Raw genomic sequence first — 27122 nt, 5'->3', positions numbered from 1 at the left:
AAAGTAATTCTTTTATTGTTTTTTGTTGTTGCGCTATATAATAACTATTTCTCACAAACATATACATATTATCTACATCAACCAACATGTATCGTACTGTTTAATACTTATATACACACTATCCTTGATGATCCTGCGATCGGAACGCCTTAGTTTGGGTTCCCTACTTTGAGTGCGAGACAACGGAGTGGGAGACCATCGAGTGGGAGAGCATTGAGTGGGATACGCCCGATATTTCCGCATAGGTGTCCGTGGGTCCTTCGGCACTGCAAACGGAGTCCTCGGGCGTTCGTGAAGGTTCCGCCTCGGTGATCTCGATGTCCTGATGATGCTTGTTGCTGCGGTGTTTGGCACTTAAAGCCTGCGAAATTGGGATACACCTTAGTTAACTTTTACTCTCTATCATCTTAGAAACTCTAGTTATTTGTTTATGTTTCGTGTGCAATCTGTTTTGGATTAGACATGAAGTGCTATCTATGGACGGACACATGCACACACGCAGACACACAAATTGGTTTTGGTTTTTGGGTTTTTATCGGGGGACTTGGGAATAAGTTTATAGACAAACGTGCGAGAAGTTCTTTTAGTATCTTTTACAGTTTAGTTTACAGTCACAACACAGATATTATTTATGGGGTTAGGTTCAAGGTTTTTGGTTTTAGGAATTCTAGAATGCGGCCGTCAGTTCTTACCTTATCCTTGCTGCCCTTTTTCTACATTCAACATTGGTGGTTAATGTTTTGTTTGGTTTAGTTGTGGTGGGATTCGATTATATTGAACATAGCCATGACAAAAACAATGATATTTATAGATGTATTAATATTAGTGGCAAACAATACTGAGAGTTCACATTGGAGGAGCAATAGAAATAGATAGCCGGAAACGGAAGCGGAAAGAGAGACTGGGGAGAGAAAGATCTAGGGAGCTCGGGATGGGCAGCATTAGGTTTGGTATCGGTTTGAAGAGTTACAGCTACAGTCGATCTGAGTAACAGAGTCCTACAGCCCGGTCCCCCCAAAAAGGCCTCGGTGATGTCATGTACAGTGAGCACTATGGCTGGTGGACTGACCACACTGCTACACCGGATGAGGTGACCCCGACTCACCTGCAGGGAGAAGCGACGGTGACCCGCCTTCCGTCCGCCACGTCGCTTACTGATGTGCGGATTGTCCTGCCTCAGAGTCTTGTTCTTCATAATCTCCAGTTGAGTGTACAGTCTGCAATCGCCGAGGTAAATATATATATAAGTTTGGGAAAAACAAGAAACAGAATACCGAGTGCCCTTGCAGACCAACAATGCAATCTTATTTTGAAATTTAAATTTAATAAATTCTGTTACAATTTTATAAACCGCTTCAATGACTGTTAAAAAGTATAGTGTTCCTTTAGGGATACAAATTTTGCAGTTCATTAATTTGATAAGGTTATTATTTTATTCTAAACGGCTATATACTAACTAAAATCTTATTTGCACGCATGTAAAGGTTCCCGGAACTTATGAGCTAGTCAGACGTACCTTTTAAGTTCGGCGCGTATGTCCTCGGGACTCATTTCGGATATGGTCAGCTCCCCGATGTCCGGATCGCCCAGACAGAGCCCGGCATATCCTCCGCCCAGCCGCTGGCCGGCGTCGTGTGACGTACCCTTGAAAGCATCCACAGGTAAACGTATTGATAGATCATACGCTAGCGAACGAACCTGCAAGCTATGAAGATGCAACAAACACCGCAAACCACACTCAGGAAGTAAAACGGAAAATGGAGAACGGAAACGGAAATGGAAATGGAACTCAAGGTAAGAGAGAGCGAAAACAGAATAGAATGGAATAGAATAGAATAGTCCTGTGCTGGAGGTCATGTATTTTATGTATATTTATGTATGTATATATTTATGTATGTGGAATGGCAGGTGCTTATTGGTTGTGAGTATGTCTGTTTTTGTGCTGGAAATGAAAAGTAAAAGAAAATAATCAAAAAAGAAACTCAAAAGTTCAAAAAGATGGACGTTAGCTATAAAAAGACTACTTAGACAGAGAATTTCAGTTAAAAGATTATTCGGTTGAGAGACACAAAGACAGAGATAGTTACAGTGAGGAGAATTTTGGAAACACTAGATTGGATTTCTTTTGGTATGCATATTTTGGATTTTGTAGGAAACCGATTTTTGTCATTTGTTTTTATAGTTGATGTTGTGTTGGAAAAATCATGCAAAAAAGAATGTAAACCATGCAAATAAAATAGCGTGCTAGTTAATTTAAAGTGCAATAGTTTCAAGCATAAATAATAGGAGCTAAAAACAGACTAACATTCGGAGACAAAACGAGACACACTTGCAGCAACTTCATAGCTTGACTAAAGTTTCAATTCAATGTTAGCTTAATTCTAAAATTATGTTAATTTTCACGATGAAACCAGAACAGTAACTAAAAATAACCATAACCAAATAAAGAATTCAATTGTTTAAGCAAAAGCAAAAAAAACTTTCGGTTGGGTTTCCTCTTTTAAATTTATTTAATTGTAGTGGCTAGTTATTAACAAAAATCGTTTCCTCAACCAATGTCAATACCAAATACGTATTTCGATGACAATTATGACGACCACGCCACCGACAGACAGCACAAAGTGAACGGTAAAGAATACTCTAAGCATATATATTTAAAGCCCGACTAGGACTCAACGGCTCCCAACTAAATCACAATGTGTTCAACTAAAGAGCGCACTCAAAACCAAGGAAATCAAAGGAAAATAAGTAAATTAAAATGCTGAGAACTAATGTCGGTTACCTGCTTGTGCTGATACCACAGCTTTGGCACAAAAATCAGACCCAAGGCGAAGCTGTTCGTCAGCTGGGAGCGGATGAAGAGGGCCAGCAGAATGGCGCTGGGACTCATTTCCGGCAGGTAGACAAAGCGCAGAAAGTAGAAGCTGGACGAGACCAGGAACTCCAGCGTCAGGGCGGTCACCAGAAATTGCCGTTCCTGTTTGGGGACGAAAGGAAATAGCCGGTTAATTCATTTTAATGCCGTTTGCTTACAGTGAGTTTGCTTTTTATTTAACAAAAAACCGTAATTAGCCTTTTTCTCACTTCTTAATTGATCAAAAGCTACCTATTTATTAAATCGAAGTTAAGAGGCTGGCATATATATTTTATGTTCATTTAATGTTAGGGATAACATAACATAACATTATATTTTAGAATTAATAGAAGCATCTACTTATCAGGCATTTAACCTGATGACCATAATAATTTAGAAAAAATACAGAATCAGAAAATATTATTAATTTCTTACAATTTATAAATAAAATTCCTAAAATTTCAAGAAATAGAAAAATGATCATTATATTGTGCATCATACTGCTTTAAAATGTTAAGTGAATTTTTTGATAAAGGCAAATATTACAGAAAATGCAAAAAACGGAAACCAGATTAATTGAAATATATACATTTTTTAACTTTTACAAGCCATTTTTCCTAGACTGATATATTTCAAATTTACTGTATTTAAGGTTGTAAAGTTGTAAATCTTACCCGAAACTGCGTGTTGGCATTCCGACTGGCGATGGACAGGTGCAGCCCGAAGCACAGGATGAGCATCTCGCTGGTCTGCGTGACCAGCTCCCATTTGAGCGGGTGGCAGGTGTTCGTGTCCGCTTCCCTGAGACTCTCCAGCTGGGCGCTTTCCAGGAGGTCCAGCGACGAGGCCGTGAAGGCAGCCATGTAGCAGATGACGGCGAAGACCATGGTGCCCAGGTACTTGAGCAGATCCACGTCGCGCAGCACCCAGCGATGCGCCTTGCGGGTGCGAAAGTCCACCAAATGGCGGTACAGCTTCAGGATGATGGCCCCGTAGCAGGTGATGAAGCCCAGTTCGCGGAGCCACGGCTCCAGCAGACATCGCTCGGTGGAGGCGGGAAAGAAATGGACGGCAACCTGAAAGGGAATAAGTTATTTGGCAAAAGTTGGAAGGAACACTAAGGGAAACACTTACGGATGCATAAAGTAAAACAATGCCCAGCAGTATCGTTTCCAGCACTGTCCACATGCCCGAGGCAATGGCCTGAAAATATCATCAAATTTGTAATTAGTACATTTTTTTTTACTAATAAAAATTTTTAAAATTTAAAAATTACAAATTAGCATTAGAATTTGTAATAATTGTAAGAGTTGTAAAATGTATGGTTCATACACGTATTGCAATTTTATTTAGCTTTGATAGGTTATAAATTTAAATATAACGTATTTGTTCTTTTGGCATCATTAATCTTTTTTTTTTATAAAATTTGGGGTTATTAAAATAGCTTAAAGCTGTGTAATAAAATAAAACAAAGGTAAAGCGGCACATGTACTTCTAAATTCTAAGTTATTCCTGTAAATGTTGTTTTGAAGCTATTTTAAACGGTCTAATTTTTTTTATATTTTTCAGCAGAATGAGAAACTTTTAAAAAATTCAATTCTAAAAGCCTGAGAGTCAAATAAAATATATATACCTTGCACTTTCTCTGCCGGAAGACAATCACCCCGAGGACGACACAGCACAGGATGCAGGCGCCTAGGACGATGGCCACCAGAAGGCGCAGGCAGGCGTCCACGTTGAGCACCTCCTCCTCCTGGAAGGTGAGGCAGACGCCGTTGTTGTCGCAGTTTGAGCATCCGCCGGGACACGGGATGCAGGAGTAGTTGTCGTATCCCTCGGACAGCTCTACGCGATCGCCTCGGAATCCCTGGAGCGTGGAGTTGGGCAGGTAATAGGATTCGCGGCACAAACAGGTGTACACATCCCTGGTGGCGGCGGGTTTGTTCTCGGTGAGCAGGCAGAAAGTCGTATTCCGATCGCAACTAAATGGGATTTTCCATAATCACGTATTTTGCAGATATACAGATAAACTTTTCCAAGTAACTCACCCATGACGACGACCGAAAACTTCCTCCAGGCCATCGTTGCACACATCCTCGTCGGCGGCAATAAAGGCAGCCGCCACAACTCTGAAAATATTTACCATAAATTACAAGTTGTTCCCTCATCCTTTCAAATGTCAATTCGATTCGATTTGACTCACTTTATCCTGTGCTCGCTGAAGGATATGCGAAATGGCCAGAGCCAGCGGCGCGTCAACAGGTTGCAGTCGCGAAACGGTGCCCCCCACTCCTGAGTGCCGTCCGTGCTGTTCCAGGCCGCACTGTAAAACGGCGAAACAAAACATTTATGGGCAACTTTCCAAGCGCAATTTGGCTTATGCATATGAGTGCTGTGTGTATGTGTGGTGCAAAGCATGGGAACTATTTAAATTAAGCGATGGATATCTTTTAAGTAAGTTCTAAAGGATACGGAGACTCAACAGCTTGTTGATTTAAATTGACTGTTAAATTTTAGAGGCTTTACTATCTTGATTTTAAATTTTAAATTCTGTTTTATAGTTAGAAGACTTTGGATTCAGAGAATAAACATAACTTAACGACATTTTTATAATATTAATACATTGCCATAGCAGGATGCTTTATTATGTTGAACTATCTTGTCTATTTAAAGAAATATATTCATTTTTGAGTGTTGTTGAAGTCTTTCAGTTCAAAATAAAGTAAATTCATACAAAGCTGAATAAGAACCACAAAGTTCCAAAGCAGACTTACCCCAACTCCCGCCAGTAGGAACCCAAATATGCCTTGTTGTGCACCTGATCCGGTGGTATCTGCAATAAGTGAAACAGCGATTAGCTTGCATCCATTATCGCTGATTAGCGAGTGCGTACCGTAACGTTATCCCTGAATTTAACGACCACCGTGTGAATGCTGGGCGCCGCGATGGCGAATGCCAGGAGATTGTCGTCCTCGTTGAGGGCATAGCTGGCGATGCCATTCGCCCGGCGACTCACCTCCGCACGTGTCGGCTCATCGATGGTAATCGGCGTGTTGGCATTTGGGAATTTACTCGATAAAAATTCAATGAACTGGCGTGCGGCATCCTCGGCGATGTCTGTGTAGTCGTAAAACTGCAAAATTCATAAAAACCGATTATAATTAAATTCTCTCAAATCATAAGTTAATCAATTTTATGCTTATTTTAGGATATGGCAAATAAATAAATTCATTGGCTAGAAATAACATATTTTAAGGAACTAAATTTCGTATAAAACATAAAATTTAATTGCTAAACATATAACTCAATCTGAAAAAAATCAGCTAATTAATAGTAAAATACCTAAAATACCTATTAAAATCAATGACAAATATTTCAAAAATAAGCCCAAGTTGAAGATATGGTATATTTCAAAGCAAAAATTTACGAATTTAGATATTAAATAGAATAAATCCATGATTAAATAGAAATATATAACAACATAATATGTTTACTGTACCAAACCAAATTTATTGCCATTATTGAAAAGGAAAATGCCTAAATAAGTAATTCAAATGACCACTAAGCCTGTGGAAATCGTGTGATTTGTGAATGAAAATTTGGTATTCCGAAAAATTTCGTATACGCATCGGCAGCCTCGTGATTTAAGTGACCAGGCTGGAATTCGGCAAGGACATTTCCCTTGACTTGGGACCATTAATTATTCACCTGGCGCACAGGACACGTTTCACGACAACACCTTTTGCCAAGGAGTACAAAAAGTTTGGTTCCGACTGGGAAATAATAGGATTTAATGCCATCCCCAGGCTGTGCGACTGCAGAAATGTTTTTAATCCAAGTTTGTTCAGCTCTTAACCAACCAAATGTTTGTACATAATTTACACGTTACAAGAAGCTCTCGAGATCTACGCACAAAAGCCAGGTTGGCAAGGGGGGATGGGAAACTTTGATGACATCATTATGGCTTTGTGAAACAAAAGTAACCACAGGATGAACCGAACAGAGGGGAGCGGGTCATGTTGTCTGCGGGCGGGTGAGTCATGTAGTTGGGCCGGCACCTTTTGGCTTTTAAAACAAATATTTCCCATTAGCAGGGCTCCTGGTGATGAGCGACCACACTGCGTATACGCTACCAAAGCCCCAAATAAATTGCCAACAAGCAACAGCAATATACAAATGTTTGTGGATGCTCGCCAGTGTGTGTGCTTGTTTTTTGTTGTTTTCTTTTGCTTATGTGTATGCAAATCTACCGCCTAAATGAACATATCGAGGTAAAAGCAATCAGTGTAAGGTTCTACGAGAAATCGCATGAGAACGGAGCCCACCCACTACCAGATGAAGCTATGATGAAGAGTCTAAACACTCGTATATATGCGGTGTGACCATAATCATAAACCTTTGATAATACTCTAACTTTTTGTAATATTGGCAGCTAAGTTAACTTTTGTCAAATTTGAATTTGCTCAATAAATATTATTATTAAATATTAAAAAAGTTCTCATGACTTATTTAATTTAAATTTAATTTTAAAAATACTGTTTCTCATTAAGTCATTATACATTTTATAATACAATTTCTTTTTCCTTCAGGATCCTTTCATTTTCTTTACCAAATGGCTGCAATCACACATATATCCTTACGCTCGCGCCCTTTATTTAGGGTATAAATGTATGTGGAAAACACTTGTAAATAGCACCAGCAGCCACAAAAAACCTACCGAGTGTGTGTGCAATAAAACATGCATACTTATGCCAACATGGCCAGGACGAGTTTGTATGTGAGTGTGTGTGAGCAACTATGCCAAGAGCCTGGCTAAAACACACACACATAAACACATACACATACGGCCAAATGAAATCAGTAAAGCGCGTTTTACTGGCTTTTTAATGTCCACTCCCGCCTTTCCCGCATTTCCATCTGCATTTTCCGGCATTGGCATGTACAAAATTCCTACTTATGACCATAAAAATATTTACATGGCGTAACTGTATGCTTCCTCATTGTCATTTGCATGTATTTCCTTTTATTTTCTATGTTCTGTGCTTAATGAATAAAATATGTCAGCCAGTGCTTTCCTTTCCTCTTCTTTCCTTTTGGTTTTTTTTTTCTTTTTTGTTTCCGTCTTTGGCTCAACTGCTGTTGACACTCGGCAAATCCTGAACGCACACTGGCACACTCCGGCGATTACTGACAGGCTTCACTGTACCCGCCTGCATTCATTACATTATTCAGGACGACAAGGCGAATGACATAAGCTGATTGCTGCGGAAGTTGCCAGTGTGTGTGTGTGTGTGTGTGTGCTTTATTTATCGGATTAACATAAATGCTTCTGTTGAGTGGCAATGGTTTTTAAATTTATGTGTGCATAAATATTAAACGCAGAGCTGGCAGCTTTAATGTTAACCAAATTAGTTGGAAACGTAATTGGTTGCGTGGTGAACAGAAAAATTGTCAATTAATCCAAACGAACACATATTAATTGTGCAGTAATAAAAGTTTATACTAATTGCTTGCCCTTTTCCATTTTTTAATTTTTAAATAACCTTATTGAGATTTTAAATGAGCTAATTGAGCTGATTCGTGAAACTTATTTCAATATTAAAGGCCATTTAAAGACAAAAAATAATATATCAATTATAAATATTAATGATAGGAATATTATGTGTAAAACAATACTATTCCTTAACTTTTTAAATTTTATACAACATTTTGAAGATTCAGTACAAGCCCCTAAAGCATTTAAGAAATATATTTATCAGTGCTTCCTTTCCCAACCAGAAATGCGGATCATAAAAAAGCCCATTAAAGGTATTACAAAACTGACAACTTTAAGTACGGGCTTAAAGTGGGCAACATTGGTTTTAAAGCAACAATACGCGTGTCCAGCATCACAAACAAAAAAGAAAATATATAAAACAATTATTAATAACTTTGCAGCTTCAGCATTGTTAGCAAAACAACACGCACACGCAGAAAAAGCGAAGCGAAAAAAGCACAGGGCGGACACACTCCAGCTGGAAGCGAAAACGAACAACAGCAACATGGCAGCAGCAGCAGCAGCAACAGCAACATCAGTAGCAACATGAGCAGCAACAGCAACAATAATCCTTGACAGGCATTCGACAAGGCGCTCGCCGTTGACCGCAGGGCTTGAGAGAGGAAGCGAGACGGGACGAGAGTGGAAGCGAGACAGGACGAAGGGGGCCCAGTTTGTGCCAGGATGCGGGGGGAACAGACACAATGGCCACAATGGCCAGGATAATGCCCAAGTTGGCAGCTGTCAGCCGCTGTTGCTGTGCACCACATATATTTATTATTATTTTATTTGGCCACACTCGAGATTCAAATCGCTCCGAGGATGCTACACATTCTTTTTTCCTGCTTTCCAGCTGCTGTGGTTTTCCCTGCCCTCGGCTCATTGTTTGTCTTCTAATTACACCAAGGACCCGATTGCGTCAGAGGAAACTTAGTCGGGTAATCGATTCGTGCGCGTCATGTATTGGACTCTGTTTACACCGCCGGCCGACTCATTGAATATTTATACTCGATTCGCTAAGCGGACTAAAAATAGCATCCCAAGGAATGGGATGGCAAGCAGACGGTGGGCGAAAACCCTGCCAACGAGGCCTGACTTAAAGTCCTGGGCTGCAATTGTCATGCAAATTCAATTAAAATATTGTGATGCGCACACGGAAAGATATATTAACTTTTTCAATTAATTCCATCTTTTGGGAAGTGTGAGGTTTATACGTTTACACAGTGAAAAGCTGATGGGATCTTTACTTTGATTAAGGTGTTTGTTTATCAAATGAAACTTACTTAAAACACTAGCTTTTTAAGTTTTTTATTTAGCTTGTTTGTCATAATTTTAACAGCAAATACAAAAATTGAAAAGAATATGAGAAAATACTAAGAGTCTAAATAATTTAAACCATTTTTGCATTTGAAATTTGTATTTTTGAAAACGTGAAAACTTTAGCTAAAGTAAAAGATACTTTTGAAATTACCTTTTCAATTATTTGTAATCTTAAAACATTCAAGATTTCAAAACAACTTGATTTTTAGAAAAACAACTATAAAGATTTAAATATAAACCCTATAAAACCCACTTAATAGTATTTTAAATTCATCTGTTAATGATAAAATCTGGCAATCTATGAATAAAATCCTTTTAAAATCCGCTCAAAACCTACAGTTTTTACAGTGATCTTATGGTGCGACGGTGTATGCTCTGCTCACTTCATTAGCATTTCTTAATTAACTCGTACAAGAGGCAGAATCATAAAGTGAAGGAACTAGGCGAGGAGATGGAGGCACCACATATGAACTGCTGTCAACTCTTTCCAAAACCCCGCGGTTTGTGTGTTAAGGAACGCCCCTAAAAAGGGAAAACTTTCCACCCACTTTCTACTTGCGTCAGCCGTGGCGTATGCGTAATATTTTTTTCGACAACCAACAAGGTGGAGGGGAGGTAAAAACGGAAAAGAAGCACAGATTTGCGCAGAGATTTGTGTCAGCAGGAAAAAGCAGAGGATACCGAAAATGAAGGAGCACCCCGAACACATTATATGGGTTGCTATCTCAGCAATTTTATTGATTATTCGCCGGTGCAGCGTTGGCAATTTCGTAAATTGTCGTTAATTGTCTCTGCCTTGGATCGATGCGAAGTGCAGGCTGCATTCGTTCACACAAATGTCCAAATGTCAAAAGTTATGAAGGCTGCCGGAAGGTGAATCCGCCTCCAATCCGTTGAGTTAACGTTTGCATTTCTTTGATTGCTTCAAAAGTTCAGGCACTAAATTGTACGCTTGCTTATTTCTGCTGCTGCTCTTTGGAATTGCTTTTGATCTAAGTAGTCCTCGTGACTAAGTGCAAAGTTGAAACTTTTACCCATCCTCTTAGCTAGCAAATTATAAGGTGGCATACTTGAGCAGTTCCAAAGTCAAACACAATGTGTACACTTTTCGAACTAGCGGTACAGTCGAAGGATCCCACTTAATTGAAGGGGTTGGAAAAGTACCTAAGTTATATAAATTATATACAACTTGATTTGGCCTTGAACCAATCATGTTTCCTTTTCAAATTATCCAATTAATCGCAATAATATTTAAATAAAACATAATTAAGATTGTATTAATTTATTTCAGCCAAAACAAAAATTCTATATCCTAGAAAAAGTTTCTTTCTGTTTAACCTTAGCCCATTAAGTCACATTTTAGTAATATAAAAGTCATTATATATGCTTACTTAAATAAAAACTATTTTGGTTTTCCAAAAACTATAAAAATAATAATATAACATAATAATTAAAGTACTTTGTATTACATAGAGTACTTACCGGCTCATCGGGTAGCGCTTCCAATACTTTGGGCTCGCACTTCTCCTCCGTTTTTTTGGCTTCACTGGATGGTGCTGCTGCGGCAGGTGGCGATGTTGCAGCGGCAACGGGCGATGTTGCCGCCGTGGCCGCCACAGTTGCTGGCGTTGTGGGGGTGGCACTCCGCTTACGCAATCGAAAACGCTCCGCCCGACTGAGGACGGACACAACGCTGACGGTGGGCGTTAGCTCGTCAAAGTCAAGGCCGGTTGCATCGTGGTGCAGGTGATACTGATTCTCGTTCTCGTACTGGTGCTGGTACTGGTACTTGTGCCCCAGGGAGGCGTCGCCGGAGGCATCGCTACTTGGTTGCAGGTGAGCGCGCTTGTAGTAGGCCAAAAGAGCATCGCGCCTGCTCTCGCGTGAAAGGGAAAAGGGGGAGGGATGTGGCAGGCTGGGGGAGGCGCTGACGGTGGCAAGGCCGACTATCAAAAGCACCAGCAGTGAATAGAGTGTGTTTAATTGTGTGCTCCTACTGGGTTTTCTGCTGTTTTTGCTGGCTTTTCTATTAATGTTGCTACTGCTGATTATGTTGCTGCTGCTGCTGATGTTGCTGCTGCTGATGTTCTTGCTGCTGATGTTGCTCTTAAAATTTGATGATGTTGCTGTTGCACTATTTGTTCGTTGGTTTTGTTGCTGCTTTGTCAGGTGGTCTCGATCTCTGTGGCTGCTGCAATTGCTTTGCTGAGTGCTCTGTACTTGAGTATTTGTTTGATTTTGGTGGCATTTCTTTTGATAGTAGTTGCTTTGCTGCATTGAACTCTGAGCGATTTCCGTTTTTGACTTTGTTGCTATGCACAGTTCCATATCACTGATGTTGTTGCTCGTTTTGTTTTTGTTTTGATTTTTGTTTTTGTATTTGTATTTGTTTTTCTTGTTGTGGTTTTTGTTATTCTTGTTGCGGTAGAAAAAGTTTCTCGTGGGAGTGGCAGCTTCGACAGGTGTAAACCGAAATTGTGGCACAGTGGCGCGCTCATCTGCAAAAATTAGAAAAGTTTTTGCTTTTGTTTAGTTGCGGCTTAGTCGGAAAATAAATTAAAAGTTTGTTGAATATGACATGGCTTTGCCTTAAACTATGAAGCACAATGCAACTTTATATACCCCATATAAGAGTGTAAATTTATCTCATTCGGAAATTAGTCTTAAATTTACTTATCTTAAGTTAAAGTAAAATATACTTTATACATGTATATTTTTATTTACACTATATTTTTGAGAGAAGACCGATCTTTGTGACTGTGACTTCAATCGTAAGACTGGGTTGTTTTTATATGTATAAAAAGGAAACTAAAAATGTATACCATTGAAAAATCAAATAAACATAAATACACACTAGGCAAAAATTTCGGATTACAAAGTAAACACAATTAAGTTGACTGTAAACGATTTCCATGACCGTTTCAATTACTCTTTAAATATTGGCGGTTACATATTTTTTTGACTCACCCATATTGCGCATGCATGTTCAATTAATTTTGACTGCATTTGCTAAACAAATTTATGCTGATTGCCACAGCACCAATTAAAATGCCCACAGCCAAACTCTCGACCAGGAACCAAAACCCACACTGCCATTTGCACAACGCCCCGACCAAATGACAATTTTATAGCCGCACCAATTGGAAATTAATTGACAAACGTCCGCTAAAAGTGGATTCCCGAAATGCACGACAATCCAGTGAGAGGTAGTAAACTTTAAAATACTCTTACTTATTAATTTCATTATTTTTATAGTTGTTAGAAATATATTTAACATTATACTACAGAAATGAATGGCCGATAAGCCGCAGCTATAAAAGATATGGTACTTGTTTCCGTTAAAATCCCTTATTACAAAGTGTATTCCCTTATTGCTCTTTTTTCATTTAATTTATATTCCGTTTTGCACAAATTTATCTAAAAATAAACTCTGCAAAGGCTAAATAAATTATTGAAAAAAGCTAAATAACCTTTCTTGTTTAATTTTGTCAATGCAACTAATTTTAGATATGAGTTCATTTCCTCTCTGCAATTAAATTAAATTGTCCAACTAAAAATAATTAAAATCCAATAAATAACTATAAGCTCAGACATAATTTAATCTTTCATTTAATAATATTCAGTTGCAGCTGACTACTACATATTTTATCAAAACATTGTGTGTATGGAAAAACTGAAACACAATTTATGGTTTATGGAGACGGGCATCACGCTGTGCAGCATGAAGCTGCAATTAAATCGTTTTAAATTGCTCAGCTCAGACAAACTTGTGTGCAATTTTGTTCCACATTCCGCCACTCCCACAAAACGATGAAACCAGTGCAAAAAAGGAATTTGCTTGGCTTAGTTACGAGTTCCCAAGGGACTGGGCGTGGCACTTGCCTTTTGCTGCACTCAAGTGTCGCCCGGCGGTATGCTATAATTTTGTGTTTTTTTTTCTTCGCTGCTGCTGCTCTTGCCAATTTGCAATTCTGATTTATGAATTTGCCCTGCAAAGTGGAGGGGATATGTAGTGCGGCATTAGCCCGTGCCCGTCAATTCGCGATGACAGGCCGCAAATTGGCCAAACGGTTTTGGACGACTTCTATGTGCTATGCGCTGGAGGGCAAACAGGTGTAAAAACAATTTCCGCTAATTGAAATTAATTTTCATGGCTGCAACTGCAGGTGGGTAGGTGGTAAGTCTCTTTTTCGGCGATGGGTCCGGTTTTGAAGGGACGGGACGAAGGTGAAAGTCGGGAATAGTTGGCACATGCGCCATAAACAAGTTGTGATTACGTGATTTGGCCAGATGCCAGCAGCCAAGGGAAGACTAAGGACGAACGGAAAAAAATATATTCTCTTTGGTCCATTTAAGGCAAAATTTCTTGATTTACATATTCTGAATGGTTCTATTTGGAGAATATAACTTATGCATTTTGCTCTAGACTAGCTAACCAACAAATCGGTATAAGGAAAATGCTTTATAGTGTAATGTACGAAACTCCATTCATCGATTGTGAGACAAATGTTAATGTTTTTCTATAAATATCTAAGCTAGACTGTCCAATTAAATAACTTATAGGCAGGAAAAAATAATTGAGATTTAAATATTAATAATTTTGAGAAAATAGACACATTGAAATCTAATACAAATAATTTAAATTAAATATTTAAGTGTTAGCACTTCATAAATAATTTATTTTTAAAATAAATCGTTAAACTTATCAAATTGATATCAGACTAGGATGAAATGGGCTAACATTTTTTAAAGTATAATAATCAAATATTTTGTGTTTTATTCAACACTGTATTTATAAAAGAGCGCTCGGTTTCTTTTTTTTAGTAGACCACTTGGTATAACCTTCGAGTATCACAGAACAAATAATATTTTTAGAGCTATATATATTACTTTCAGTGTGGACAGGTACTAAACTATAGCAATGCCAATTTTTTTTTCCAGTTTTGCCCTGTTTTTGCTGCCTGTTTTCTGCCTGGCTGGGTTCACCTGACCTCACCTTGACACTCGCTCAACTGCAGCTAATGCGGTAAGGATGCGAGAATGTACACATCTCTGAATGGGTGTATCTGTATCTCTATATGTATCTGTATCTAAATCCGAATCCCAGCGAATGTCCCTGTGTGACATTTTGTATTCAATTAACCAGATTTCTGGTTTTCTGACTGCCGTGTCGTGCTCATGTTCCACTTCCTGTCACCTGCTCGTTGCATGTTTGCAGTTACAACCCAATTGGCCAACTATCTTGACTTTGCTTTTGGGACTGCAGCAGAAATCAAACATCACAAATAACTAGTCGTTGGCAGGTGGGCCACATTTCAATCCCAAATTGGATTTGCTGAGGTTGCTGTCAGCCTCTATATATTTAACATTTCTATTCTGCAAACTACGGTATGCAAATTTTATGGGCAAACAACAAAGCGATATTTTATCATTTCCCAGCTGTTGAATATTTATATTTTCTGGCAATTATGTTATTTCTGTTTGCAGGGCAATCAAACCCCTATTTTGTGTCGAAACTGCCTTTGTAATTTGTGGAAGAACATGGAAAGGTGAAAAGTGAGAAAGCCAACTATAAGAGGATTAGAATTAATTATTATTGGCTTAAACAATAAAGTTATTTATGTTTTGGGATTTAGCAAATTTGAAATGGCAGATGTGGAATAATAAGTTAAAAACTATAATCAAATAGATCAATTAATTAGATCAGCATCATATAGTAATATTAACATAGCAAAAAATATTAGCTTTCCCTACCAAGACAAACAATGCATTCAAATTTCGGGGGATTATGTTGTAAAACAAAAGACATAATAAGAAAACCATATATGTCAGCTCATACATTTGAGTGATGATGAATCCTGAGTTCCTAGGGCGTGTCTAAGGATGTAGTGTCCTTTGGGCCATGGCAACATAATGAGCTAAAAATAGCAAAAGTCGGCCAGACGAGGTGCGAGCGAGACAGGGACAGGAGGTAGAAGGGAGAGACAAGAGCGCTTTTCATTAGACAAATGTTATTTCGCACACACGCACAGAATGCGGGACAAAGCTCGGGCGTGAAACAATCAAACAATGCAACAAAGCCGCACAACAACACACACACACACAAAATGGTTAACAATTAAACAATGAGAGAGCAACAAGCAAAGCAATTGCAGAAGGAGAAGGAGAGACATAATAAGGAGCGCCGCTGACAGGCTCGAGGACAAATTGTTCGCCGGTCTCGAACTCGAACTCGAACTCGCACCCGCAGCATTCCATTGTATTGTATTGTCCCGCTTTGCTTAAGTCAGCACAAACTGCTTTCCATCCACAGGACCACCCACAGGACCTCCAAACCGCCCCCACCCCCACCTTCAACCCAAAAAAAGGAGAAAAAAAACACCGAAAAGCCAACAAATCAGACAACATCGCTTGAAATCGCTTCCCTTGTGCCTTTGTCGAGACATTTTCGGCTAAAAGCTTCGAGTGCCAGTCCCAAAACACTTTTCCAATTATGCTTTTCTAGATAAATTTAGCCATTTATATGGATACATACTCTATGTAAATACAGTGGACACTGCCGTTTCAGCTATAGACTTTTAAAATCCCAAATTTTGGTTCTTAAATTGCCCATATTACCCATAATTTTTGTTTTTTTCATTTATATTAGGTATGTAAATATTGACATGAATTGTTAATTTTAATGATTACTTTTTACTTTAATTTAAATTTGTATTTGGCTGCATTTGCAAAACAATGTTTTTATTTAATAATCCTTTTTGTATTTACTGGTTACATTTGTTTAAATTTTATTAGATATTTTGTTGCTTTAGCTTAAATTTAAGGTTTGTGCATGAAAATTAAAGAATACAATTTTTATGAACTACTAAGGGACTCACAAAAAATCTTACTCTTTTATTTTCATTTACAATTTCAATTTCTCAGCAAACACTGTTTAATGACAGGGAAATAAAAAAAATTATAAAGAAGAGACAGCACTGTAATGGCTGCGCTATTTTTTGGCAATGGGGGAGAAGTGGGTGAAGTGGGAGGAGGGTGCCTGCAAAACCCTTACAAGGACGCGGACATTGTTGTACAACAATCATTTTAATCACTTTTCAGGGTCTGGCGCCGCACTTTGTTGTTCTTTAGCTCTTCTGCCGCATGGCCCAATTCTTTTTTTTTATTTTTTTGGGAGAGTGTTTACATGCACAATTTACTCAAGTGCTGCTAGTGTTTATATCATTAAAAGCATGACCTTAGAATCTCATTTTTGAATATATTTTGTATATTGTTTGGTGGCTATCTAACGATCTGATTGCTCCTTTTTTATTAAAATACACTAATGGTAAATTTTAAAAACTTTAAAAAATAAGATTCATTTAATTTTGAATCAATTGATTTTGTAAGTAATTAAAAACACAAAATTTATTTTTATTATTTGACTTTTTGTTCAATATTCGATGCAAAAAGAAATACTTTTTTCTGTAGACCTAAGGAAATAACCTAATTATGAAAGCTGACTAAAATTAGTGAGAAACATCCATATGGAGGATAAACATATTTCAAATCGCGATTATTCATCAATATTCATGCCTCGGGCGGCTGTGCATGGGCAGTCTTGTAGTGTATTTATATAAAAATACAAGTATATATGCCCCATAGACAAGCGGCTCTTTGGCCATAATCTACTTGGCCTACTTGGGCTAAGTGCGCTTTTAGATAAAGTCGCTACCGAGTCGGCTTGGCACGCACAGGCGTGGAAAAGAAAAGGGGCGGTGGCCAGGGGGTGGGCGGGGTCGCCGGCTAAGGTTCACTTCAAAATGTCGAAGGACCATGTGATTGCGGATGTGTGTGGGTGCGCCTAATGTTATGCTACGGCATAATTTGTTGCTTGACGTGAAAAATTGTCAAGCACACTCAACGTTTATATACAGCAACAAAATTGAACTTTTCGAGGTCATAGCTTTTTATTAGCTTTGTTGTTGGCCGTAGCCCAAAAGCCGTGGAAAAGGGGGGCGAAGAGGGGGACACAGTGGACCCTTTGAAATTAAATTTAAATTTTTGGGATTCCTAACTTGTTAAAATGGAGTGAATTTCTTTAAAAAATTATACATTTTAATACAAATTCTTATAACTTTTGTTTCATTGTGAAAATTAACATTTATAATTTTTTTATTTAGCCAAAATATTGTATCTTTCCGTTAAGCTAATGTCGAAAGCATTTCTATTTACTTATTCCCTTGAAGGACAACGAGAAATGTAAGCCAATCTACGATTCAATTAATTAGTATACTTGCTGTACATTACCAAGCTTCACTGTACAGGAGGTAAGATTGCTCAAATTTGGTCACATCAAATACATAGTCAGCATATACATTTTCCTGTTTATTTCGCTTGGAAGAGCGTGAAAAAGTGTCGCCCAGATTGCTGTTTCGATTGCTATTTACAAACAACGCCTTTTCCCATTTTCGCTTTTCCACACAAAAGTTCAAATTTCACTTGATTTTATTTCGATTCATTCTATTTGTGCAGCCTGTCCCCGCATCCTGTGCCATTTTCCCGAACGGATCGTAGCTGTGTACAACATGCATCCAATATGTGGATCCAAAGTGCAGTCAGGCGGCAAACAGAACAGGGAAAATCAGTGGCAGGGGGCCCGGAAAAGTACGGGGAAATTCCCCATTCTCGAACCGATGTCATTTGAGGCTGAGCCGCCGTAGCCATGACAATGTCAAGTGGGCGGTGGATGGCGATGGCGATGGCGATGGCTATGGCTATGGCCCGACCTAAAGGCCACATTTAATTGCATAAGAAATTGCAGTTCATAAATATCTTAGAGGCTCTTAAAGCAGCTCTAAGGACCATTATTATGCAGGACAATGGGTGGCTGGATGATCCGACATCAATGACAATGCAGCCCAGATTGCGGAGGTGAATGGGTAAACAAGTTTGCCTAGCTTCAAGTGTTGGCCAAGCGTTTACGTTTTGTTTGAGTAGATTAAATTTATAGATTGCTTCAGCTAAGTGGGGTAATAGTTTAACAGCATTATTGGCAGCCAGAAAGTGCAGTCTGGCTTTAAGGTAGATTACTAATTCCGAGGCAGTAATCTAGTTTCCTAGTAATGAAAACTGATGTGCTAATTTTTATTATTACTTAATTCATGAATTATTGTCATAAAAATATATTTCTAAGTTATAATAATTGCAGCAATATATACCCCAAGGGAAAAATATAATTACTTGTTACACAATGATTAAGATTGTTGTTTTTTTTTTCAGAAAGGTTTGGTAATTGCATGTTGCAATGTCTTAGAAATCTTTTTGTCATCCTTTTAAACATTTTCCGACCTATGCCAACATTTTCCCTCAGTTATTTCCGTTTAATCTAATTAATGTTTGTAAAAGAAACTGTTTAACTTCATCCGATCCTAACATTTTCTTTCGGCCTGCATCGTTATTATCTATTACATGCTACCAAATCTAAACTAAATCTATACAACAGATAAATTACAATCTCTGGCTAATTAGTTCCCCTTCTCAGACAGACAGAGAAATGAATCCTTCGACTCCAGCCAAACTTTTCTTTGCTCCCCTAATCTCTTTTTCTCCGGCTTTTGTTTTAAGATTTCGCTCCTTGGCGTGCAACAGGCATTCCATTGCTTTCCTTTCCTTTCTCTACTCTGTATTCTCCCTGCCCTCTGACCCCAGATTTCCGGATGAATCGGCGGCCAAGACAATAAAGCCAACTGCCGTCCGTGGGTCCAAACAAAGCAACAGCGACATGGCACCACATAAAAAGCGCCATAAAAAAAAAAACAGAATAAGGCGGAGACAAGCGCACATAAAACCGAACAATTGCCAAAAATCAAATGTGACAACTTTTACCAAAATTAAAATCAGCAGAAGTGAAGCCAAAGCAGCCAAAGCAGTGGCCAAAGCGGGTAAGAAAACAGGACATGAAGGACATGAAATGTGGGAGGAGATTGGGGGTGATTCAGAGGGAGGAGAATAGAAATCCGAATCATTGATGCCAAACGGAAATGTGCGCACTTTCAAGAAGTGCACTAAAAATGGCGACGAGCACTTCCGTTGATGGTTCGTCGGGCCCTGAATGGGCACTGTTCTGGTCTCTGGCACACTGGCTAGCTGACTAGCTGACTGGCAAAGCAAAAAGTCCGCCAGAACTTCTTGGCGTCAATAAAACGTGTCTGTAAACAAGACAACTAATGTCGATGGGGGGGAAGGTGCTATAGCAAGGTGAAGCCTTACCTTATTCACACAGGGAAAACTTAGTTTTTAACTATCAGAGGGGGTGGCTCAGAAATCCTTACATATTTTATATCTAAAGTTCAGGTGTCTAAAACAATGGGAAGTAAAGTTGAGCTTTCATTTTAGATCTGTTTCTAAGTAAAATACATACCTAAAGGAAAATCTTTTAAAATATTAAAATCAAAAAGTTTTCTAGTTTACAAAAATAGTGTTTAAAATACAATGAGTCACGAAATTGTAATACTATCAAAATAAAACATATGTGGTTTAATAAATATTGAAATGAAACAAAAAAGTAGAGTAGCCCATTTACTTTTTTGTTTATTATTATTTAAAAATTAATTAATACTTATACTTTAATACTGTTTGTACTTATTTGCACTTATTAAAACAAAACTTTCAGTTTTTGTACCGGTTTGGCACGGAGATATAAATAGGCATATAAATTAATATTAATTTGAGAACTAAAACTGAGGGAAATATTTTTAGGAAATAGCTACCGAAATATTGCTAATTAAACCACTGTGGCATGTGGAATGGAAAATGAGACAGCGACTGACTGGCCTTAGCTGCCACCGAGCAGCACTTAAAAATAGAGAAAAAATCGAGGAAATGGCGGAATGGGGAAAACAAATGTTCGCATGAAAGTTGAATGATAGCTGGAAGCCAGACCAGACGGAAAATCAGGAACGCAGCACGAACACTAAAGAGGAATCGCAATTGCAGGCCACGTCCGAGTTGAAGCCTGAGCAGAAGTGGACAGAAGGGGAAAAGTGGTCGGTGGCCAATGTTGTTGGGTATGTAAACAAGCGGCGTTTCTCACAAGTAATTCGAAATTGCATTTAAAGTGCCTTAAATGCTCGACAACAGACCGGGGCTTAATTAACGCCGCTTGTGCGCACAACATGGCGTATGATTAATATGGCTAGAAGCCAGTAATGAACTACCGCTTTGGCATCATCATCAAGGGAATGGACATCCTTCCTGGACTTTTGGGCGGTGGCTAATTGCATAATAGCGGAACAGCGGAATAGCGGAAGAGCTGAACAGCAGCTCCGGAACATTACGACCGGGTTCACTTGAGCAGAAACGAAGCGTTTGGCCTGGAAACAGGCAATAAAATTTGGTCAAAACGGCAAGGCATATAGATAAGCGTCAAACAGTTCACACATTTTCATACCACCCTTCGCTACGTCGCTGGAAATGCGCTCAAGCGTGAATATTAAACGTTTGCTTAGAAATGTGAAGGCAACTGCCTGATATTGCCCGTTTCATCCCTCAACTTTTGCAAAGGCGACAGTGGGCCCACCACTGTTTGGACCAACTTTTCGCCTAGGCAAAAGTTCTGGCCAAAGGCAAAAGTTTGCCAGCAAAATAGGAATGGAAGTGGAAATGGCAATGGATAGCAGATATGTAAATACTCGTGCATGCAAACGGGAAGTTGCAGATAGCTTCGCTTTGGTTAAGCAACGAGCTGGAAGATCGCTGGCCAGCAATTAGACCAGTTCACTGCGAATTCAATTTGGGATTATGCCTGTTAAATATTCTAAAGAATTTCAACTTTCTTTAATGAATATTTTTCCCTTAATTTACACATTTATAAGACAACTCAAATAAAAAACTTGTTTAACTTGGAAAACTTTTTAAATTCAAAACCTGTTGTTTTGGAAGTAAAAACAAAAAACAATTTTGTTTGAAAACATTTATAGAGTAAAATTAAAGTCAACAATAAACTTATCAAATAAAATTGTTGACTTCCAATTAACAGTAAATGCGCAATAAATTATCTAAAATATAATTTGGAACAAATGGATTGCAATTCATTAAATGTAAACATTTGCTTGCTTCTTTGATTTTAATAGGAAAATGCCCTTAATTAAAATCGAGCAAGTTCTGAAAACTTTTTCCAAAAATACAACGCTTAGGACAACTTTGCAGGGTGGCTGATACCCATACATATATAAATATGTATGTATATACAAGCATACACAATCCCACTCGCATATCCCTGCACACATTTGACTGCCCAAAATTGCTTTGCTTTAATATGAAACGGTGAGCTCGCCAGTTTGGTGCCCTGGCAATCCGGTTTTGATCTTCGCAGCGTAATAAATTTCCCCTTCGAAATCCCTCTCGGTCCTGTGCTAATCACAGAACGTGTCCTTGAAAAGGACCTCCCTGCATTTCACAAGAAAAACATTATTAAATCCACCGATGCCAGAGGCAGACTCTTTAAATCGCAAATTGAGCTGCATACTCGTTTTGTGCATTAATATGCAAAGCACGCGGCACGTCATTAGTGGAGGCTCCTGACGAAAGGGGCTGGTGGACTTCCTCCTTATCCAGGGCTTCGGTGTGGTTGTGGGTGTGGGCGTGAACCTGGGTGTTGGTGAGTCCACATAATGAATTATGCCACGCCTAACGAGCACACAGCAGCCAGCTAGCGCAAGCCGGCACAGAAATCCAATAAAAATTCAATAAATTCCCCACAATACCAGCCACAACTGCGGTTAAAATACTAGCTATTATGAAATGTACAAAGTTTAGCTGGAGCTTCTGAACATCTGAACACCAGATGGAATCAAACGTTTATTTATTATTTCTCACGAGCTTAAAACCCATATCTAGGAGTTAAAATATCTGTTTTAATATATGAACTGGACAAAATGTAAAACTCACAATTATAAATATTTTGATAGGTTGTGGAATCAAAAAATCTTAATGTTTATCTTTTTAACATTATGATTTTTGACTTCAACTTTAAATAGCTGTTAGGTCAAATTTTTTATTAAATGTAGAAGTAGTAACAAATATAAAATTAGCAACTTCTATTAGAAACAACTGATAAATTAATAGAAATTCCATTCCCAAATATCTATAATTTTTACCTAACCTGTATGTTCTGAGCAAGCATACGAAAGGAAGGAAAAGTAAAAGAGATGGGCGTATGTTTAAGAGGTGTATGGTTGAGTTAAGGAATTGCACGTGGAGCCGAGTGAGAACTAGTCCAGGCCTATTCCCTCAGAAGCGACGACAAACAAAGCCAGCATAAGTCCGAGTGGAAAGAAAATACAAAAAAATACTCATAATTTACTTTTCAATTTTCTTTGCAATAAGGGAGGCGACGATGAAGGATTGGGAGTGGCAATGTCTGCGTGAGCGGCGCCTATAAATAGACAGTGGGACTGGCAAATGCCAAAAGCGACAACCGGAAGTCGCAGGATTCCATAATATATGGCCCGGAATTATGGGGGTGTGGGCAAAATAAAAACGGGCTGCGTAAGAAACCAACTACTGAAGTGGGCAACAAATTGAAAACAAACAAAATAAAATAAATGACCAACCTTTTGGGTTGTCGTTGAAATATTACTCACATTAAAATATGTTGTATCAACCGTATGTATATAGGTATAGCAATCTAGTGAGTTATGATCATAAAAAACTCTGACTTCACTCATATTTATTTTTGTTTAGGAAAAAATTATTTTACAAACCAAATATAAATATTAAATATTTCTCAATTAGTTAAGTACTTTATAAGCGTGATAATGAGATTAGAACTTTATTAAAAAGCATACATGCATATTAAACACAGAATTCCTATCTTTGAATATTTTATGGCCCAATGCATATGTTTATAGTGAGATAAACAACAGCCAGTGAATGTACTATCATAGACCCAAACTATTAAGATTATGTCTTCATCCACAAGCCATAAAGACCTTCAATCTTTTCCTTTTCGCTTTGACCGCTCAATATTAAATTTCATAAAAATTGTGCGTGCCTATTTTCGTACCCGACGCTCTACCCACTTCCCTCCATCTGCTGCTCGTAATTAATTTACGACAAAAATAGGGTTAATATCGCCCAGAACTCTGGGTTATAGGGAAGCGATGGCCCGAGATGGCCCGACCTCCCGGCTCCATATCGGAGATTCCCCGCTCCTGTCAACACAGTCATCAACTGTCTGTCGCTCAAATTGCTGTCACTGCTGCGGACATGGACGCGGATGTGGACGCGGATGGGGACGCGGTTGAGGATGTGCACGAGGATGTGGATGCGGATGCGATGGCGGAGCGGTGGATGCGGTCGCGAACCTTTTTCCTTCCTTTTTCTAGATGCCTTCAGGCAAATGATGCCTATTTGATCGGGGCCAAAGGATAAACAAAACGAGTAAGCAACGCACAGCAGAAAAAAAAAGAGACGATGTAACTTCCAAATTTTAAATACCCCGTAGTTATGTCTATTTAAATTCTATAATATTATTATTATTAATTATATTTACTAAAAAAACATTAAGCTTAGCTCTTAAAAATGCAAAGGCCTTTAGAATTTTACGGGTCTGAAATTATTAAGGCAAATTAAGGTGTCTGAAAAGTAATTTTTAAAAAAGAATAGAGTATTAGTACTTTTACACATCTAAGCTAAAGTTATTTCGTTATAAAACCTAACGTTCATTGAGATTTCTTAAGTAGAGATCTGATTCTTTCGCTTCGATATGCCCAAAAAGCCAACAAGTAGTGGGTTCATAAAGAGAGGCTCGAAATGAAATGAGAAATCGTTAAAAGAAAAGAAAGCAGAGGCGAAGGCGAAGGAAATGGTATAGCTCCTGCCAGGAGTCCAAAGTCAGTAAGACAGCGACGACATACTAACCTAAAGTTATAGGGCCTGGGTCAGCAGTTGCCAGTTACGCCTTTTCCATGGTTAACCAATTCACTCTTGTCGCTCGCGTTCTCGCTGGCCGGGTGTATTTATTTTATGCCGTTTTCTATGTAAATTTTTATGAGCGCGCGCATCAAATAAAATTAATTCCAAAAATTGTTGTTGACTTTGTATCGCTTGTATTTTGGTTGGTTGCAGTCGGATTTGGCGCGGGTTTATCGCGGGATTTATATTTATGCAGACCGTTTTCCTTGGTAGTAGTTGTTCGCTGGTAAATTAAATTATGCGCCACACTCTTTTGATATCTTCGTTTGTTGATTTTCGGTATTGATTTTGTTTAAATTGAAATTTGCTTATATTTTGCAGATAGCGAGTAGTTAGCCAGCCGACGTCAGTTGAATCAGGAAAACTTTATTAAGATTTTAAAATAATAAATATTAAATCTCCTTTTACACATCTATTAATCAACATAGTGCACTTTGTCTCATCTTTTCACTATACATTTTGCAAGCACACAATGCTTTTCTTTGAAAAAAAAAATCATAAATATCCTGATTTGCGCTAGAAAAAACCCTCTCTTGCTGACAGAAATAAATTATTCTTTATGTTGCACGTTCAAGAGGTTAAATCATGTAATCAATATCTGGATATTTTTTTACTGCCGGTCTGCTGCTAAAAGTATGCAATCAAAAGTTTAAGGATTGCAATTTCTCTGGGAGTTTTGCGAAAACTTTTAAGGACAACATTTGAAGTGGACGAAAGAAAAATGAAATAGTTAGTCGAGATTGCCTTTCACAGAAAGCAAAATAATCAAATATTTTTCTTGTCTAAGAAGTTAAAATAATGGTGAAATATGCCGAAATCTCTAGACGTTATAATGAAAATTCCAAAGCTCTTAAAGTTCGTAGGAATGCAGAGATACTTATAGTGCTGAAATACTATCATGTGATGAAATTCCTAAGTGGGTTTTTTTTTTTATTTTAAACATAAGAAACATAGAATTGGTTTTTTCTTTGTTTTAACTGGAAAAAATTTCCTGCTTTTAGCTTTCACAATTTGTTTGGGAATTGTTTAAATATATTAAAATATTTCTTTGAAATTTAATACTTTAAAAAACACTCAAATTTGTATAGTCCTTTCAAACTTGTTTTCATGAAACTTTTTCCTGCTCATTTTTTATTTTTAGCCAATTATGGAATTTGGCCAATTTAGCTGCAGTCCAACAAAGTTGATTAAGGCCAAGGAGTGGAGGCCGAAAGAAGAGCCATAAAAAGTCCAAGGCGGTGAAACTTTTTCCGAGTTAAATAGAATCCTTCGCTTCTCTCGCATGCACCAACTCCTGCTGTATTTTTTTTTTTTTTTATTCCTTCCTTCTGTGCTACACGCGCTGCTTTCAAAATAACTCTAGGATACACAAAAAGACATCCTGTGGCCTCGAATGTGTCTCTGTGTGTTTGTGTGTGTTTGAGTGTCTCTGTATGTGTATGTGTGTGAAAGGTGAAACTTGGAACTCCTTGTTGTTGCTGCTCCTGCCGCTATTCAGAAGTACGAATTTGGCTCGAAAGGCGAACGGCAAATTAACGAGAAATCGAAAACGAAACGAACCGAATACGAAAACGAAACGGGAATGCACGAGAAATGCGTATAAAAATATATATTTTGCTCATAAATTAAACGATTTGCACACTGAAAGCGGGTAGACCAACACGCGCGCAAAACTAACGGAGCGGCGTCTCACACACATATGTATATCCTGGCTGGATTTCGTCCTGTATATGACAATGTGTGTGTGTGTGTGTTTGTGTGTGTCTATGTGTATTAATGCCGCCGCAGAGCTAAGCGCGCAAAAACCGACAGATACACGAGCATTTAACACCCAAAAAATGCGTGGCGCATGTTGGAAAAGCTGCTCCCTTCGAGCATGATACGCAAAGAAACGGCCCGCAACGCCTGTATTTTTCCCGTTTTTCCTTGACTTATTTCACCACCACGCGTTTTTCAGCATTTTTTCACATACTCTTCGGTTTAAGCAATTATTTCAATTTTTTGTCGGTTAGGAGGCACTGGTTCAACTTGGCTTTTTCCCGTGGCAGCGCCCACAATCGAAGCGTGTGCGTTCGCGTTTGTGTCCTGTACTCAATTGTAAATTCTCCGAGTTCCGCCAGCACCTTCACATCATAATCCTTGCCATTGTGTTGTCGCTGCGAGTGCGCGCGTTAAGTTGTTGATTCCGAAAAAGCTCTCTCTTCGTGTTCTTTCGCTCTCCAAATGTTATTGTTTTGAGTCCTCGCTTAGAGGATACCGGTGTTTATCCAGGACTCAAACCTTTACCAAGTACTTTTATAATTTCTATCTGTGAGATCCCTAATTTAATGATTACATATATTATTTTACTAAAAGTATAAAAGTATAAATATTTTACTAAAGGATATTTAGCGTGAGTTGACAATTGTAACCCAATTATCTATGAAAATTTCTAACATTTTTAACTATTTTACC

General features: G+C 38.3%; 1 protein-coding gene across 5 annotated transcripts; it reads right to left on the bottom strand.

The window, feature by feature from the left end:
- Positions 1-129: 129 nt before the first annotated feature.
- Positions 130-26801, bottom strand: LOC108138802 (probable G-protein coupled receptor 158). 5 transcript variants are annotated; one of them, XM_017261286.2, is made up of 15 exons: positions 26641-26801; positions 24615-25032; positions 11193-12208; positions 5748-5987; positions 5629-5687; positions 5058-5177; positions 4903-4983; positions 4488-4836; positions 3989-4057; positions 3529-3930; positions 2783-2977; positions 1517-1698; positions 1106-1217; positions 693-713; positions 130-361 (listed from the first exon to the last, which is right to left on the bottom strand). In XM_017261286.2, exons 3-15 carry the CDS (start codon positions 12036-12038, stop codon positions 164-166), a joined length of 2874 nt encoding a protein of 957 aa, XP_017116775.1. In that variant the 5' UTR covers positions 12039-12208; positions 24615-25032; positions 26641-26801; the 3' UTR covers positions 130-163. The 5 variants fall into 5 exon arrangements, with proteins under 5 accessions (XP_017116775.1, XP_017116777.1, XP_017116779.1 ...); XM_017261288.2 differs by lacking the exon at positions 693-713; XM_017261290.2 differs by lacking the exon at positions 693-713 and having other exon boundaries at positions 1517-1644; positions 26641-26800.
- Positions 26802-27122: the final 321 nt, after the last annotated feature.

This window comes from Drosophila elegans, unplaced genomic scaffold, assembly GCF_018152505.1.
Source record: "Drosophila elegans isolate 14027-0461.03 unplaced genomic scaffold, ASM1815250v1 contig_814, whole genome shotgun sequence".
Classification (NCBI taxonomy): Eukaryota; Metazoa; Arthropoda; class Insecta; order Diptera; family Drosophilidae; genus Drosophila; species Drosophila elegans.
This window is presented reverse-complemented; position numbering and strand designations above follow the sequence as displayed.

Bases quoted from the DNA above. Each gene is read 5' to 3' on its own strand.
- LOC108138802 (XM_017261286.2), bottom strand. From the start codon at position 12,038: ATGGAACTGTGCATAGCAACAAAGTCAAAAACGGAAATCGCTCAGAGT. The intron at 3,931-3,988 runs GTAAGTGTTTCC...ATTCCCTTTCAG, and splicing joins TTGTTTTACTTTATGCATCC to GTTGCCGTCCATTTCTTTCC. The intron at 362-692 runs GTAAGAACTGAC...CCAATTTCGCAG, and splicing joins AAAAGGGCAGCAAGGATAAG to GCTTTAAGTGCCAAACACCG.